Genomic DNA, 16,200 nt, shown 5'->3' with positions numbered 1-16,200 from the left:
GGGATCTTCCGGAAAAGGGCTTATTTTCTGCAAAATCCCGTCTAGACTGGTGCCTTTCACCGGCAAAATCCCGCGCCTGAAAAAAGCGGCAGCCGTGTTCATGCAAATGCTGCGGGGGATATTTAAATCCCTCGTGGCATTTGCAATTCCGACTGGTCTCATTAGCATCCCTTTTCCAAAAAGGGGTGCCAATGTGTAGACAGCCCCAGGGTAGATTGGCAGAGGCCCTGGAGGTTTTTCGCCTTCCTCTGTAGCATGTGGCACGGATCACTGCTGGAGGATTCTCTGCATCTTGGGGTCTTTAAACCATTTGAGAACTTCAATATCTGAGATATAGGTGAGAGGATTATTCCAGGAGTGGGTGGGTGAGATTCTGTGGCCTGCATTGTGCAGAGGGTTAGGCTGCACCAGGGAGAGAGGACAACCCCAGACCTCCCTCACTGCAGCAGCTTGGGCCTTAGGAGGCCCAAGATGATCATAATGGTCCCTTCTGACCTTAAAGTCTATGATCTGGGTTCTAATCTTGACTCTGTCATTGATCTTGGGGAAATCATTTCATCTCTCTGTGTGTTCTACCTTTTGTTTTGTAAGTTCTGTGCAGCAGGGACTGTCTTTTACTGCTTGTACCACCTAGCACAATGGGGCCCTTGTCTAACGTGGGTTTGCCTGTAATGCAAATAATAAAGTCACAAGCCAACAGCCTGCAGACAGCCTACACAGGCCAAGATTGTTCAGTGTGATTAGTGATATGAAGAGCCTCTGTTTTTGGGTGTCCAGCTTGTGACACCTTCATAGGACTTAATTTCCAGGGGGCTGGGTGTATTAAGCAGGGCCTGGGAAAAAATCAAGTTTCCCCAAACCAGTAGTCCCTTTTGGAAAGCTTGACCACAGTTAAATCAATCACAGCCAAAGTTGGAGTTGGGACTGGAACCCGTAGCCTTCACCTTTTTAAACACAGCTCATTCCAGGGAAATGGTAAGGTCCATTGCAACTGGAGGTTACAAACCATTGGCTTTTTCCAGCGCTTGTTTACATTTGGAATAAATATGATGGGCCAGATTCCACCCTGAGCTATACATGCACAAGCCCCATGGAAATCAGCAATGTATGAACGTTGGTGCTAGCCTCAAGGTCATACCACAATATACAGCACCTGGACTGTTATGCAGGACAGGTGACAGACAGAGAGGAACAGAATCGTACCCATAAACATGCCCCCTAAGGCCCAAGCTGCTGCAGTGAGGGAGGTCTGGGGTTGTCCTCTCTCCCTGGTGCAGCCTGCATCCTGAACCCTTCATCCCTCTGCAGAAAAGGATCTGGGGATTACAGTAGATGAGAAGCTGGATATGAGTCAACAGGGCGCGCTTGTAGCCAAGAAGGCTAATGGCATATTAGGATGCATTAGGAGGAGCATTGCCAGCAGATCTAGAGAAGTGATTATTCCCCTTTATTCGGCTGTGGTGGGGGCCCAGAACTGGATCCAGTTCTGGGCCCCCACTATAGAAAGGATGTGGACGCATTGGAGAGGGTTCAGCGGAGGGCAACCAAAATGATGAGGGGGCTGGAGCGCATGATCTATGAGGAGAGACTGAGAGATTTGGGTTTGTTTAGTCTGCAGAAGAGAAGAGTGAGAGGGGATTCGATAGCAGCCTTCAACTGTCTGAAGGGAGGTGCCAAAGAGGATGGAGAGAGGCTGGTCTCAGTGGAGGATGGCAGAATAAGGAGCAGTAGTCTCAAGTTACAGTGGGGGAGGTCTAAGTTGGATATTAGGAAAATCTATTTCCCTAGGAGGGTGGGGAAGCACTGGGATGGGTTCCCTAGGGAGGGGGTGGAATCTCCATCCCTAGAGGTGTTTAAGTCTTGGCTCGACAAAGCCCTGGCTGGGTTGATTTAGTTGGGATTGGTCCTGCCTTGGGCAGGGGGCTGGACTTGATGACTCCTGAGGTCTCTTCCAGTTCTATGATACTATGATCCCCAGCCCCACCCCAGACCAGCGATTTAAATGAAGAAAAAAAATTGTGTTAATGACCCGAGCAACACTAGGTACCTCTTCCAGTTGGCATATTTTAAGCAGAGCCTTCCCTTGGATGGGGCGAATTGGGGTGAAGGCTCCGTGCCCTGCAATTTGGAGGGCCCCGTGGGCTGTTGTGTTTTGCTGGCATGATCATAAGCTGTGTTTTGTGGCAGAAGATATAAGCTCAGGAAAAGGAGTGAGGGGGGTGCTGAAGCGCCCTCGTGGTCCTGGCTGTCTCCCTGCGCACCTGGGGTCCTGGTTCTTGCCCCCCACACCTGGGGTCTTGGCTCCTGGCCCTGCCCCTGCATCTCTGAAGCAGGATCCATCCTGCTGGCGCAGCCACCAATGCAGATCGGGGGCTCTAAGCCAGCAGGGACTGATTTGTCCGGGGCCCTGCACCCCCTCTGGGGACACCTCTGATTTTAAGCATTTTCTTTTCCTTGGTATCAGTTTCCCTTTTCACAAGGGCATGAAACGCTGTGGAGGGGCCCGACAATTATTTAGACATTGAGATTCAAATAGTTACAGGCTTTATACGCCGTGGACATTGTCAATATCACACGTCAGCCTTCACAAAGGAAATGTCCTTAATTCAACAGATCTTCCTATTCATTTGCTAGTCTCTTTGTAACCAGCCCAATTCGAAAGCCTAAATCACACAGTTTTGACTGTGAGTTCTCACACAGCATTTGTCTTGTTTTACCTACGTCTAAATTTAGAAGGAAATATACCCTCACTGGTTAGCGTGTGAACAGTGCGATCAATGTTTACTGATGTTTACCAATAAAAAAATCTAACCCTTCCAAGCCCCCTTGCTATGAAAGGGAATTTGTGTGTATCTGTATTTTAAAGTGCTAGAGATGCAGCCGTGTTAGTCTGGTCTAGTTGAAACAAAAGACAGGACGATGCAGCACTTGAAAGACTAACAAGATGGTTTATTGGGTGATGAGCTTTTGTGGGCCAGACAAATTGATCTGAGGAAGTGGGTCTGGCCCACGAAAGCTCATCACCTAATAAACCATCTTGTTATTCTTTCAAGTGCTGTATAGTCCCGTCTTGTATTTTAAAGTGTTCTTTTGAGAGCAGGAAAGGCAGAGTACTTGGAACACACAAAGTGAGAATGTGAAGATTAGTTGGTGCTGTCTTTTTGCTAACTGTCTCTGCTCGGAGGGTGGCTGGATTTTGGGCTCATTTTTGAGCACTATTGCTATGACAGCCTCAGTTAGCTGGTAGGGTTGCTAGCCAGCCAGGATTGTCCTGGATTCATTAGAGGTTATGATGAAACCTCCAGGAATACATCCAACCAAAATTGGCAGCTCTTTTAGCTGGCAGTACGAGATGTTATAATATACAATTTCAAGGTATGTCTTACACAGAAGGTGTTGAGTAAAGAAATCATCTGCAACTATAGTGCCCAACAAAGAGGCTTCTATGCAGCTTGAATCCTCGCTTTGTCTCCCTTGTTTGCCAGGGGCCACACCTTGTTTGGAATGCTATATGGCAAGCAGTGACATCTAGTGGCTGAATCCGATACTACAAGCAAACAAATTACAGAGGAGAATCAACTATGGGTGAAAGTTACTAATCTGGTAATACTCTTGCAAAGCCGCCTTATTGTTTTTGTTGGTTCTGGACAGAAAAAGATCTCTCCTTTGCCTTATGAGGTTTGTTGAACTGGGTGCATGATTTTTGCTGGGTGAAGCTCTCCCAAAGACAGGGATGAACGTAGGCTCTGGGACTTTCCAGGTGGCAAGAGGGGGCTGCTGTGGATCTTCAGAGGAGGCAGGGTCTTGGGCGAAAGGGGTGAGGCTGGGGGCTGACCACACCCCAGACAGTTCTGGGTGTCGCAGGGCTGGAGCGGCGGAAGCTGGAAATGTCAGGACTCCACTGGTGTTTTGCCAGCTTTTCCTCAAGGAGACGGGAGCGTGACTTTCACCTTCTTTGCATGGATGACGGGCCGTAAGCACCTCGTGGGACTGCTCTTCTGCTGACCAGTGTGGGCACAGTAAAGAGACTTGGCTGGCCATCAGGTTGGCCTTGATTTCTCTCTAATGCAGGGGCGGGCAAGATAGGGCCTTTGGGCCGCATCCGGCCCACCAAGCCTTTTGATCCAGCCTGGCCGCCCTTGCATCAGAGAGCAGCGCCAGTCAAAGCATCTGGCTGCTCTTTGTGGGAGGGGGAGGGAGGGAGGGAGAGGCTTCAGCACACTGCCCCCACCCTTCAGCAAAATCTCTCAGTTCCTGTTGGCTGGCAGCCCGCCAATGGGAGCTGAGAGATTTTGCAGTGCCGCACAATTTCTCAGCTCTCATTGGCTGGCTTTTGGCCCATAGGAGCTGAGAGATTTTGCTGGGCGTGGGGCAGCACTGAAGCCTCTCCCTCCTGGTAGTGCAGAGACAGCTGGGCCTGGGGCTGCAGGTGGGGAAGACTGCCTGAGAGAGATGCTGGTTAGGTAAGTACCCCCTGAGCAGAGCCTGCCTTTGACACCCCAACCCCTCCCCCCAACTCCCTCCCAGACTCTGTGCTGCCCTCTTATGCTCCCTCCCCCCAGGCCCGAATCCTCTCCTGCACCCATACCCCCTCCTGGATCCTGCACCCCAATCCCTTACCTCATGCTCCTTTCTGCACCCAACCTCTGCCCCAGACTCCACAGCCCCTCCCTAGAAAAGTGTGGCCCTTGATCACTTTCCAGAATTTTGGAGTAGCCCCCTCCCGCCATTAAAAGGTTTTCCCCACTCCTGCGCTAATGAAACTGGTGTAGAACCGGAGTAAGGAAGCAGCTAATCAGCCCCTTTCCTATTTCAAATCTTTGGGCAAGTCTTGATCTGTAGTGTGTGAGAAGTTAGTTTGATTCGTATCTGTCACTAACAAGAATTCAAGGCGAGGTTGTGTTTGTTGGCAGGCATGGTGCTTTTTTCTGGCACGATTTGTTTTTTCTGGATACTTGACTTTCTGTAACCATCTCAACAAAGCGACACAGCCCCAAATCACAACCCCGGAGCATTTTGCAATTTCAAACATAGGGTATGTGTACACATCAAAGTTAATTGGAAATAACAGCCGTTACTTCGAATTAATTTTAATAGTGTCTACACAGGCAAACCGCTATTTTGAAATAAATTCGAAATAGCGGAACGCTTATTTTGAATTTGGTAAATCTCATTCTACGAGGAATAATGCCAAATTTGAAATAGCTAATTCGAAATAAGCACTGTGTAGATGATTATTTCAAAATAGGGAGCCACTCTGGGCCAAACCAGGAAAACTCCTCTCCTCTTCCCCAGCCCCCGGAGCCCTTAAAGAGGTAGACTCTGGCCACTGTTCACATGCCAGAGCCAGGCCTGCCAGCAGTCACTGTCCCTGACCCAGTGGCCGCACAATGAGGCAGGCAGCCAGTGCCCCAGCTCCCAGGAGACGGCGGGCGCCCTCCTGAACTAGTGCGAAGATCATGCACCTCATTGAGGTTTGGGGGGAGGCCTCCAGTGTCCGTGATCTCTGCACTAGACGGAGGAACGCCGCCGTGTATGGCCGCATAGCTGCCACCAAAGGTCACACGCGCACCCAGGAGCAGGTGCACATGAAAATTAAAGAGCTGCGGCAGGTGTACACCAAGGCCACATGGGGCAGCTCCCCAACAGGGGCAGACACCTGTTCCTATTTTGATGCCCTGGACTGCATCATGGGGGCGGGACGGTCCGTGCCACCCCGGGGGGCAGTGATCCGGGACTGGAGGGCCCTGACCAGGGCGCAGAGGAGGAGCTGCCACAGAGGGTGCCACGCTGGCCGGACCCCCGAGCTGTCCCAGCAGCGGAGTCACCAGGGTTGTCCGGGAAGGCCACACCATGTAAGTGCAGTCACTGTCCCCTTCCGTGGAGGGGTGGGGGTGGAGAGGGAGACCAGGGACCATAGGCGTGGGCCTTGCTTACCACGGATCATGCAGCAACCTGTGCACGTGCGAGGATGTGCTGTGCCACCCCTGGGCAGGTGGCTCCAGCGGCATGCCACACAGGGGCCGTGGCCTGATAGCCACACGTGTGTGTGAAGAGACCTGACATGCTCCTGACCCTGGGGCGGGGCACAGCAGGATGCCCTCCCTTCACAAGCCCCCTCTACACAGAGGTAGAGGACATCTCCCCCCACCTCGGCCGCACTATACACAGCACAGGGGCCTGGGTGCGGTCTTGGGGCAGCTCCCACTCCCGGGGATAGCCGGTCATTCCGACCATGGCCTCTGTGCAAGCACAGCGGCTCTGACGGTGCAGGGCACGATCATCCTCACCTCGCAGAGGGGGGCTGGGCTTTGCCTACTGTGTCCCCAGGGAGAACTGACCACTTCTCTTCTTTCTCCACAGCCGCACCAGCTGCACGTGCAGGGTGCACCACCCCGCCCGGGACATGCTCCCGCACCCGAGGGCTCCGCAGGTTCACCGCAACGCTGCAGGGGTACTGAGACCAGCAGCTGGGGGCCCTGCGACCCCTGCACCGCACCATGGAGCAGTGGGTGCAGGACGAATGGGAGTTCCGGCGGGAGCTGGTTGCCCAGGGTCGTGCCATCTGTGCCCATCTGCAGACCCTGGTGCTGCCTCGTGCCGCTCCATCGCCTGCTGCCTCCCCAGCTCCCGCTCCTCCTCCCACTCCCACCACTCCCTCCACACCCTCCTCTCCATCCCTCTGGGGACGCTGAGGCCCCCACACCCGCCATGCTGGGAGACAGTTGGCCCGGCGAGACCCCCGAGCCCTGAGCTTCTGCTCCCCCTTCTTTCCCTTGCTTCCCCCTTCCAGCTCCCTCCTCCCAGTTTCCCCCCCCACACTCTCTCCTCCCCTCTCCCGCCTCCTTTCCCCAGTCTCCCCAGTTTCATATTCCCCCCCCCGTTTTGTTAAATAAAGAGAGTTTATATTTTTGAAAATACGTGTATTTTATTTGCCATCAGGAAGGGGGGCTAGGGAGGGGTAAGTGGAAGGACGTGAGGGAGGAATGAGGCACAAGCCCCCAGTGGGCAGACCAGGGAGGCTCTGAGTGCTCCTCAGGGTGGATGCTCTCCCGCAGAACCTCCTGGATACTGACAGTCCCCTGATGGACCTTCCAGATGGCAGCCAGCAGCAAGTGCAGCCTGGCTGATAGCAGCACGTCCATGAGACGCACTGGAGTGCCCAGTGCCCACGTTGCAGAGTGCTGTGGTGTCCCGAGTGAGGGCAACCGGAGCACTCGGAGACAAAATGCTTTGGTGTCCTGCAGCGAGGCAGGCAAGCAGGGACACCTGAGAACCAGCTTCCGGGGGGGGGGGGGGAGGGCATGCAGTGTCCCTTTAAGCACAGGCCTCAGATAGTCTTCTGCAACAGCCACACAAAGACACTGATGCCCTAACCCTGACCTGGTTCCGGCCAGCCTTAAATCCAAACCACGCTCAGTGTGGACGCGGTATTTCGAAATAGCAAAATGCTGTTTTGAAATGCATTTTGTGTGTAGACACGTTATTTTGAAATAAGCAGAATTTAACAGAGTTTAAAGAGAAGCTAGATAATTGCATGGAGGTTAGGTCCATCAAAGGCTGTTAGCCAGGGGATAGAATTGGTGTCCCTGGCCTCTGTTTACCAGAGGCTGGAGATGGATGACACGAGACAAATCGCTTGATCACTGTCTTCGGTCCACCCTCTCTGGGGCACCTGGTGCTGGCCACTGTCGGCAGACAGGCTACTGGGCTAGATGGACCTTTGGTCTGACCCAGTACGGCTGTTCTTATGTTCTTATGTTATGTTCTTAAGCTATTTCGAATTAACTATTTCGAAATATTCCTGTAGTGTAGTGAATAAGAAACAGGCCTGCTTTGTAATCAACATTAGCTTTGCTAGGACTGCATTGGTCTGCTCTTTGTATAGATAGATAAATTCCCATTTTAATCATGGGTGTTTGTTGGTCTCATCACATTTGTAAATTACAGGCACTGATCTGCAAATCTATGTAAACAGCAACGCTTTTTTGTTTTTTGTTTTTTTTCCAGATGTGGCTTCTGCAATGACTTCAACGGATGAAATCATGTCCTGCCCAATGAATAGCTGGGTTTCTTGCGTCGCTCTCCTGCTATTATGCACTTATGACACGTCTGTGGCAAGAAATGCAAAGACCCTGCTGGAACTGAGCCCCCAGGAGTATGTCAGTAGCTTGCAGCCGGGAAGAGCATCCTTGGTTTATTTCAGCCGAGAGGGTATGTGTTTGACATGCGTGCATTTTCATTAGCCTGGCTTTGTGGCCGTGAGCGTGAATAACGTGGGAGCTGCTGAAAAGACCTCTTGGGCAATGGTGAAATCAGATGGCCACAGATCTTTGCAAACTTGAAAGCCCGCATAGTTTGAAGGAGCAGTTCAACTTTCATCTCTCAGAGCAGGATTTTCCCAACCTCCTTGCATATTCCCAATGACTGTAGAAATGTGAGGAGACGAACGCTTTCCTCTTGCTGTTCTGGTTAGAGCCACCAGTTCTGCAGGTTTTTCTGCATGGGCAGATCCCTGTGTCTTTATCACACCCTTCTTGCCCTGGCGTCGGAGCTCTGGGAATGCCTGTGTGGATTAGCTTGCCAAAGGGGGGTTGTGTCTCTTTCCAAAGTGCCTCTGCAGGGGGGAAGAGGAAGTAACACTGCTTCTCTCTGTAGCATGGGGCTACCGTTGGCCCTTCTGCAGCTGGGGCTGCTCTGGCCGGTGTGGCTAGCCACTGCTGCAGCTCATTGACAGGAGCCAGTTAACATACCTAATGGGAAACGGAGGCAAATAAGGCTAGCTTGTTGTGACGTCGTGGGGATTGTGCGCGCTCTGTTGGCTTTGTGATGTAGTGGGTGATTCCTACTGTCCTGTGCTGTTCTGTTGTAACCCCGGGTGTGTGCCTCAGTTTCCCTGGGCACTGCACTATTGCCCGCCTGGGGATGGGAATGCTGGGTGTCGTTCTCCCCGAGGGAGGCTGCCCCATCTTATCACCTACATAACAATAGCTCAGGCTGTCCTATAACCTGAGCCTGGGTGGGGGGAGCAACCAGGTGACACCTTAATTTGAACAAAGGAGGGGGTGGGGCTGCCTGCAGGGCTGGGTGGGTGAGTTACTCTGGGGTGGGGGAAGATGCATGGAGAGGGCCCAGGGTGCTGGCTCTGGGTGCTCCTCTCCCTTAGTCGGATTGTACTAACTCAGCATTTCTTAAACTTTTTAAGACTGGGGAACACCAAACTATAATTTTTTTTTATGAGGAACACCAAGGATTTTTTGTTGACCCCCTCCAAAAAAAAGTTGGTGGGGAAAAAGGATGGGGGGGGGGGGCAGGCAAGTTGTTGAGGAAAAAAAGAGTTGGGGGAAAGTTACTGAGCAAAAAAAAAAGTCGCCTGCCCCTTCAAGGGCGGTCATTTTGAATTCTGTTGTTCTCCACGGCACCCCAGTATGCCAGGAACACAGTTTAAGAAATACTGTACTCATTGCTCCTGGTTCCTGTGTTAACAACAAGTCTGTGCTACGCTGTGTCCCTGTCAGGGAATAAACCTTCTGTGCTACTTGCCGGCTCAGAGTCACATCTGTCTGCGGATGGGGGGGAAGGCCCCAGGGACACTTGTCATACACATATCTGTACGGACAAGTAGCTTATGTCTGCAGTAACCCTGTTAAAACCAGTGTGGAGACTGGTGGAGCAAGTGGCTACTCAGTGGGGGGAAGGGCGACGTGGTCTGGGTCAGGGAGCTGAGGTGACATGAGCTTTTGTTCACGCTCCTCTGCCTGACGCCCGGAGAGAGAAAGAAACCGGTTCTTCTTGGTGTTTCAGTTTCCCCGGGTGTCCGCCTGTTTCTGGAACAGCTGGAGAACTCGGCTGGCGCGCTCCAGGACTATGGGATTTCAGTGGTGAAGGTAAACAAATGTGGCATTTATTTCCCCAGCTGACACACACAGGGTATGTCTAGACTACACCTCTCTGTCAACAGAGAGATGTAGATTAGGCACATAGAAATTTCTAATGAAGCAGGGATTTAAATATCCCGTGCCTCATTAGCATAAACATGGCCACCGCCTTTTTTCGAAATGGAGTTTTTTCGAAAAAACCCCGGCAGTCTAGTCGCGGATCTGTCGAAAATAAAGCCTTTTTCGACGGATCCTGTAAACCTCATTTTTTGAGGAATACCAGATCTGTCGAAAAAGGCTTTATTTTTGACAGATCCGTGTCTAGACTGCCGGGGTTTTTTTTTTTTTGAAAGAACTCCGTTTCAAATAAGCGGCGGCCATGTTTATGCTAATGAGGTGCAGGATATTTAAATCCCTGCTTCATGTGCAATTTCAATGTGCTGGATTTGCATCCCTCTGTCGACAGAGGGATGCAGTCCAGACGTAGCCACAGACTCCTCCGTGATGGGGGCGTTGTCTGGTGGGGCTGTAAGGTTGGTCATGTGGGCACGTGGGACTGTTCTCCATGGGGGGGCTGTGCTGTCTCTATCGGTAGCAGACAGCTGACTAGTGGGAGGAGACCCAGAGGGCCACATGACACCTCCCCCCTGCCCAGGGAAGGACCAGGACAACCCTCCTTCAGCACAGGTTTCCCCCTGCCCGCTCCGCTCTTGCTCCGGCCCTGCCCCACCTCTATCCCCAGGCACCCAGGGGGACTAGCAGGGGTCCGGCTGCTCCTCGCACTCACCCGCAGCGGTGGAGGAAGCAGAGCAGGTGGTCCCAGCTGGCTTTACTCCCGTGCCTGCATCCCTCTGCTTCCTGCCGGGAAGTGTGGGGGTGGTGCCACCCCTCCCCAAAGCGGCTTGCCAGGAGAACAGAGCGAGTTGGGACTGCCTTGCTCTGCTTCTCCCACCGCTGCTGGTGTGTGGGTGTATGGGGGGGGGGGGGGGAGAACCCTCTGGTAGGCTCCAGGCCTCCCCACAAGTCTCCCTGCGGCTGCTGGCCAGCCCTCCTGTCCCTTCGTGCCCTCCCACACCGCCCCGGCTACAGACATATTAATGTGTTCACAGCCAACAATTACCTCTAAGCTGCAGCACTAGCAGTGCTTGGCTGCTCACTGGGAAGGTGCCACCATTGTCTGTCCGACCCTGCAATTGACTTTCGCCTGGCAAACCTCTGGAATTGGAGGCAGCTTCATTAAACTCACTGTGGGCCCATGTGAGTGCAGGGGTCTCCCTGAATGGATCATGGCCCATGGCTCCCATCTTCAGTAGCAGAGGCCATGGTGCATCATGGGCGATGTAGTCCAAGCCCTGCCCAGAGAGGACAATGGGCGGCTTTGCGGCAGTGTTTCTAAATGACAATATTTTTGGTATTCAGATTGTGGCCGAAAAAAAAGGCTGCGTGTTTCAACCAGCTGAAGCTTTAATCCTTGAGTTCACCTGCTTGTCTCCGTCCAGGCGTTTTGAAGAGAAGTGCAAAGTTTCCTCGGCCTTTTGTATTAAGACGTAAACGCAGGGCCATACCTGTTGGCGGGGCCAGGACAACCCACCTCCACTCCAGGCATAGGGCCTGGGGCTATCCCCCAACCTGCCTCTTCCTGCTCCTGCTCTATTCCCACTCCACCCCTTCCCCGTCTCTTCCCCGCCCCCACTCCAACTATTCCTAAAGCCCTCTCCCAGCTCTGCCCCTTCCCCTCTCCCTGCTCCTGCTGCGCCCCCACCCCACCTGCCCCTGCTGCGCCCCTTCCCCCAAGCCTCACCCCTACCCCGCCTGCCCCTGCTGTGCCCTTTCCTGCTCCAATTGCCCCCCTTCCTCAAAGCCCCCTCCACTGAGAGACGCTACCTGGAGGATTAAGGTTCCCAGGGGACCTGACACGGGCAGCAGCAGGGGTTCCCTCCCCCACTCACTGAGGTGGTGGGAAATGGAGCTCCTGCATCCCAGCCCATTCCCCTCTGCTCCCCTGCGTTCTGCATCGTATGGGGGAGCAGAGCAGGCTGGATCCAGGGCACTCTGCTTCCTGCCACCCCGGTGAAGTGGAAGGACCCGGATGGGAGATGGCAGCAGAGCAGGCTGCTGCATGCGTCACGCCGCTTCCTGCAGCTCCCGCCACCGCAGGAAGTGCAGGGAGGGCCCGACCCCTGCTGCCGCCCTACGCCAGGCCCCAATGATAATACCCTCAGCTGCCGTGGGCCCCACAGGCTAACTTCCATATGGGTGACCGTCCCGTCCATAGCACAGTTGGGGCAGCTGGAGCGGGGACCCCCAAAGAGCAGGGCATGAGGTGGCCGTCCTGAACTGTCCTATGGATCAGAGTGCGCTGCATAAATGTTATCGTACTCAGATTAGGACGTTGCTATCAAGCCTAGTTTGGGCTGACTATGGGCGTAACTGGGTGAAACCGAATCAAGGCAGCTAAATGATGTGTGTTGGAGAACCACGACTTGGACTCTCCTGACTTTTGTGCTTGTGAAATCTTAATCGTTGGCTTCCATTCCCTCGATTGTGTCATTGCATTTTTGCCTGGACAGTAGGTGTGAAAAGTTCTCTTTGGTACAGTCAAAGCATAAAACGCTTTCGCCTGTATGTATGGCTGTGTCCAGACTCCATGCCTCCGTCGACGGAGGCATGTAGATTAGCCAGCTCGGAAGAGGGAAATGAAGCCGCGATTAAAATAATCGCGGCTTCATTTAAATTTAAATGGCTGCCCCGATCTGCCGATCAGCTGTTTGTCGGCAGATCGGGAGAGTCTGGACGCGATGCCCCGACAAAGAAGCCTTTCTTCATCGACACAGGTAAACCTGGTTTCACGAGGCTTACCTGTGTCGATGAAGAAAGGCTTCTTTGTCGGGGCATCGCGTCCAGACTCTCCCGATCTGCCGACAAACAGCTGATCGGCAGATCGGGGCAGCCATTTAAATTTAAATGAAGCCGCGATTATTTTAATCGCGGCTTCATTTCCCTCTTCCGAGCTGGCTAATCTACATGCCTCCGTTGACGGAGGCATGGAGTCTGGACACAGCCTATTTGTGGCTGTCCGTGCGTCGGGAATTGTAACGACTTGTTTTAAATGCCTAGGTTAATTGTCTCCAAGAAGATATATCAAGATACTGTGGGAAAGAAAATACCTTAAGGAAGGCATACCTGTTCAGGTGAATGGCATTGATTGCATGCGGGTGACGAGAGTACCGTCGATTGGTTTTGAGAGCTTTTCTGTGGCAAGGGTTTCAAGAAATCACAAGAGCCAGCTGGCATGTCAGGCGCTGGTCGGCTGTAGCAGCAAAGGGGACAATTTCCACCAGAATTCTTTGAAATTCTTTAGATCAATCCCACAAGCTGTCCACCAGTTCTCAAAGCTCCTAGGATCATCTTGGAAGTACAGGGGGAACCGTTATCTTGCAGATGAATTAGCATGGAAGAGTCAATTTAAAATCGTGACGTAGGCACATCACTAGAATGGATGCCAGTAGTTTTTCCTCCTTGATGTTGGGGATTGTGGGATCACTGGCAAAATACTATAGGCCAGAATCCCAACTGGTGTAAACTGGTGTCGTTCCATTGTTTTAGTGGAGCTGTGTTGATATGTGCTAGCTAAGGAACTGGCCCAGTATCTCTAAAGTTATGTCAGGGAAATAGTTCTTATAGAAACCTAGAAATGGAGGGCTGGAAGGGACCTCATGAGGTAATCCGGTTCAACCCCCTCTAGATCGTCCCTGAGAGGTGTTTGCCTTGCACCAGTACTGGATGGGAAGTACTGTTAGGACCAGCGTTTCTTAAACTTTTTAAGACCGAGAAACAATATTTTTTTTAATGAGGAACACCAAGGATTTTTTGTTAAGCACAGGAAGAAAAAAAGGGTCGGGGGGAAAAAGGGTTGAGGGGAAAGTTATTGAGGGAAAAAATGGTCAGGGGAAAGTTATTGAGCAAAACAACAACAACAAAAAAGGTTGCCTGCCCCTTTAAGGGTGGCCATTTTGAATTCTGTTGTTCACCGTGGCACATCTTGGACTGCCTCGTGGCACACCGGTGTGCCGCAGAACATAGTTTAAGAAACACTGGATTAGACTTTACAAAAGGTGCCTGTGATTTTCTTATTCTTCCTTTCTTTGTTGGAGATACATTGCTTGGTATTGTTCTGAAGGAATCAAATATTTATACAATCCACCTGCAGCCATTTTACACCAAGAACTTGAGCATAAGCAGATGCTTTTTTGTTTCTTTTGATCGCACATAGTGAGGCTGACGTTACAAGGAAAAGACAATAGATTGCAGAATTTCCTGGACTGCATTTCCCATGATGCACCATGTTACATGACTTCCTCGATGTACTGTAGTTTAGCAAGAGAGCAGACCATGGTGCATTATGGGAAATATAGTCCAGCCAGGGAGCCTGACCCATGGTGGAGAATAGGGACACGAATCACCCAAATTACAACTCTCACGATGCTTTGCATGACTTGGGAGCTATTGAACCAATGCAAAATTAAATAGCTCATGTCGATTTTCCAGTGGCAAACTGAAACCGTTTGGCAAACATATATTGTGGAAACTTTAATTTCACTGACAAGTTGATGAAAAATTCCCAATCGGCTCTAACCTGTGGCTGTGTCTACACTACATGCCTCTGTCAGCAGAGGCATGTAGATTAGGGTTGTAGGCAAAGGTAAATGAAGCCGCAATTTAAATGATCGCGGCTTCATTTACATTTACATGGCTGCCGCGCTGATCCGACAAACAGCTGAGGTCGTGGAATGAGGTTTACCGGGGCTGCCGACAAAGGGCTTTGATGTCGACAGGGGGAACGTCCAGACTAGCGGCGAGCCGACAAACAGCTGATCAGCTGTTTGTCGGATCAGCGCGGCAGCCATGTAAATGTAAATGAAGCCGCGATCATTTAAATCGCGGCTTCATTTACCTTTGCTGAATAAACAAATCTACATGCCTCTGCCGACAGAGGCATGTAGTGTAGATGTACCCTGTGTGGCCCAGCCACTAGACGGGAACAGAGCACCATTCAGAGTAGCAGAGGTTATATTTGCTCACTGCTGATCAGGCTCCGTACCTGAGAAAGGATCTGATCCAAAGCTCACTGAAATTAGCGCAAGGCCGGCTAATACAGGATTAGTTCTGGATCTCTTGCTGGCTGGCTAGATTGAAGACCCCCCAAAAGTACCTAAGTGAATTAGGAACCTAGACGTTCACATCCCTTGCACAAATGCTTTCCTTTTTACCGGGCTGCCCCTTTTAAGAGGATTCTCTTGTCTCCTCTCAGATGAGCATTTTGGGGAATGTCTGTCTAAAAGATAAACGCACTAGTTCAACCCAAGGCGTTGAGCTCAGTGCAGGAATTGTATGGCTAGTTCAGCTGGAGGTCAGATTAGCTTATCAGAATGGTCCCTTCTGAGTGTAGAGTCCCCAGAGAGAAATCAGACAGAGGGCAGCACAGCTACAAGGGTGAATAACCCCCATGTTGGTTGATGGTTTGGTCAATATAACGTAGGTATATTTTTCTACGTTCTCTTTCCCAGAGCTAATGTACTGCTCAGAGAATTCCCCACAGATGCCTTGTTCGACGTGAACGCCATTGTCGCCAATACCCTGTTGTAAGTAGCGCGAACGTTCTTCTGCATGAAATCATTTGCTTTGTCTTTTCACTTGGGGCCTGAAGCTTTGTGGAAACTTGAACTCGGTACATTCTGGGGGAGGTTTTCAGCGAAGCCGAGGGGAGCCTCTCTATTGGGGCAATGTGCCCTGCAAAACAAACGACAGGGGCAAATTGGAGTAGTTTGCATCCGCGGCTTCTGCAGGCAGGTAGCCAGAGGTACATCTGCTCTGGTGTTTGCCTGCAGTTGTAGGTACCGATTCACCGCTTCCTTTTGAAGGATGCTGAAAATGAGATTTTTATGTCTTCTCAGTGCCCTTCTCTTTAACGAAGTTAAATATATTACATCGCTGCTAGAGCTTCAGAATCTAGAAAATTCTCTGAAGGGAAGATCGAATGCCGTCTTTGCCTACGTGCCCGCAGTTGGAACACCAGGTATGACACTCAACCTTCCGTCTTAATACCCCTTCAAAAGCTGTTTCTGGTTTTTTTTAAATAAGATAGCGCAGACCTGAGTTTCTGACCCAGGTCTCCATACACCTCGGTTTCTTTTTATAAACGATCCACCTCACCTTGTAGAGTGTGCAGCGGGGTGGGGAACCTTTTTTGGGTTGGGGGCTGCTGACCCACAGAAAAATCAGTAGGAGGCCGCACACGGGAGAAGTAAAACAAACAAACCCC

At 51.5% G+C, this 16,200-nt stretch overlaps 1 protein-coding gene across 6 annotated transcripts in view; it reads left to right on the top strand.

The window, feature by feature from the left end:
* TXNDC16 (thioredoxin domain containing 16) overlaps positions 1 to 16,200 on the top strand; it is a 71,643-nt gene that overhangs the window by 4,741 nt on the left and 50,702 nt on the right. For 3 of the 6 annotated variants that reach the window (XM_075926203.2, XM_075926201.2, XM_075926204.2), the window contains exons 2-7: positions 3,486 to 3,603; positions 8,011 to 8,214; positions 9,805 to 9,887; positions 12,996 to 13,069; positions 15,446 to 15,520; positions 15,833 to 15,954. In XM_075926203.2, the coding sequence (XP_075782318.2) occupies positions 8,025 to 8,214; positions 9,805 to 9,887; positions 12,996 to 13,069; positions 15,446 to 15,520; positions 15,833 to 15,954 (544 nt within the window). In that variant the 5' untranslated portion in view covers positions 3,486 to 3,603; positions 8,011 to 8,024. Of the gene's footprint in view, positions 1 to 3,485; positions 3,604 to 4,344; positions 4,464 to 8,010; positions 8,215 to 9,804; positions 9,888 to 12,995; positions 13,070 to 15,445; positions 15,521 to 15,832; positions 15,955 to 16,200 lie in introns of all 6 variants that reach the window. The other 3 variants (XM_075926206.2, XM_075926205.2, XM_075926202.2) reach the window with 2 other exon arrangements.

The sequence above is a fragment of the Pelodiscus sinensis genome, chromosome 5 (assembly GCF_052426305.1).
Source record: "Pelodiscus sinensis isolate ZL-2025 chromosome 5, ASM5242630v1, whole genome shotgun sequence".
Taxonomy (NCBI): domain Eukaryota; kingdom Metazoa; phylum Chordata; order Testudines; family Trionychidae; genus Pelodiscus; species Pelodiscus sinensis.
The sequence above is the reverse complement of the archived record's forward strand: the minus strand, read 5'-3'. Positions and strand labels throughout refer to the sequence as shown.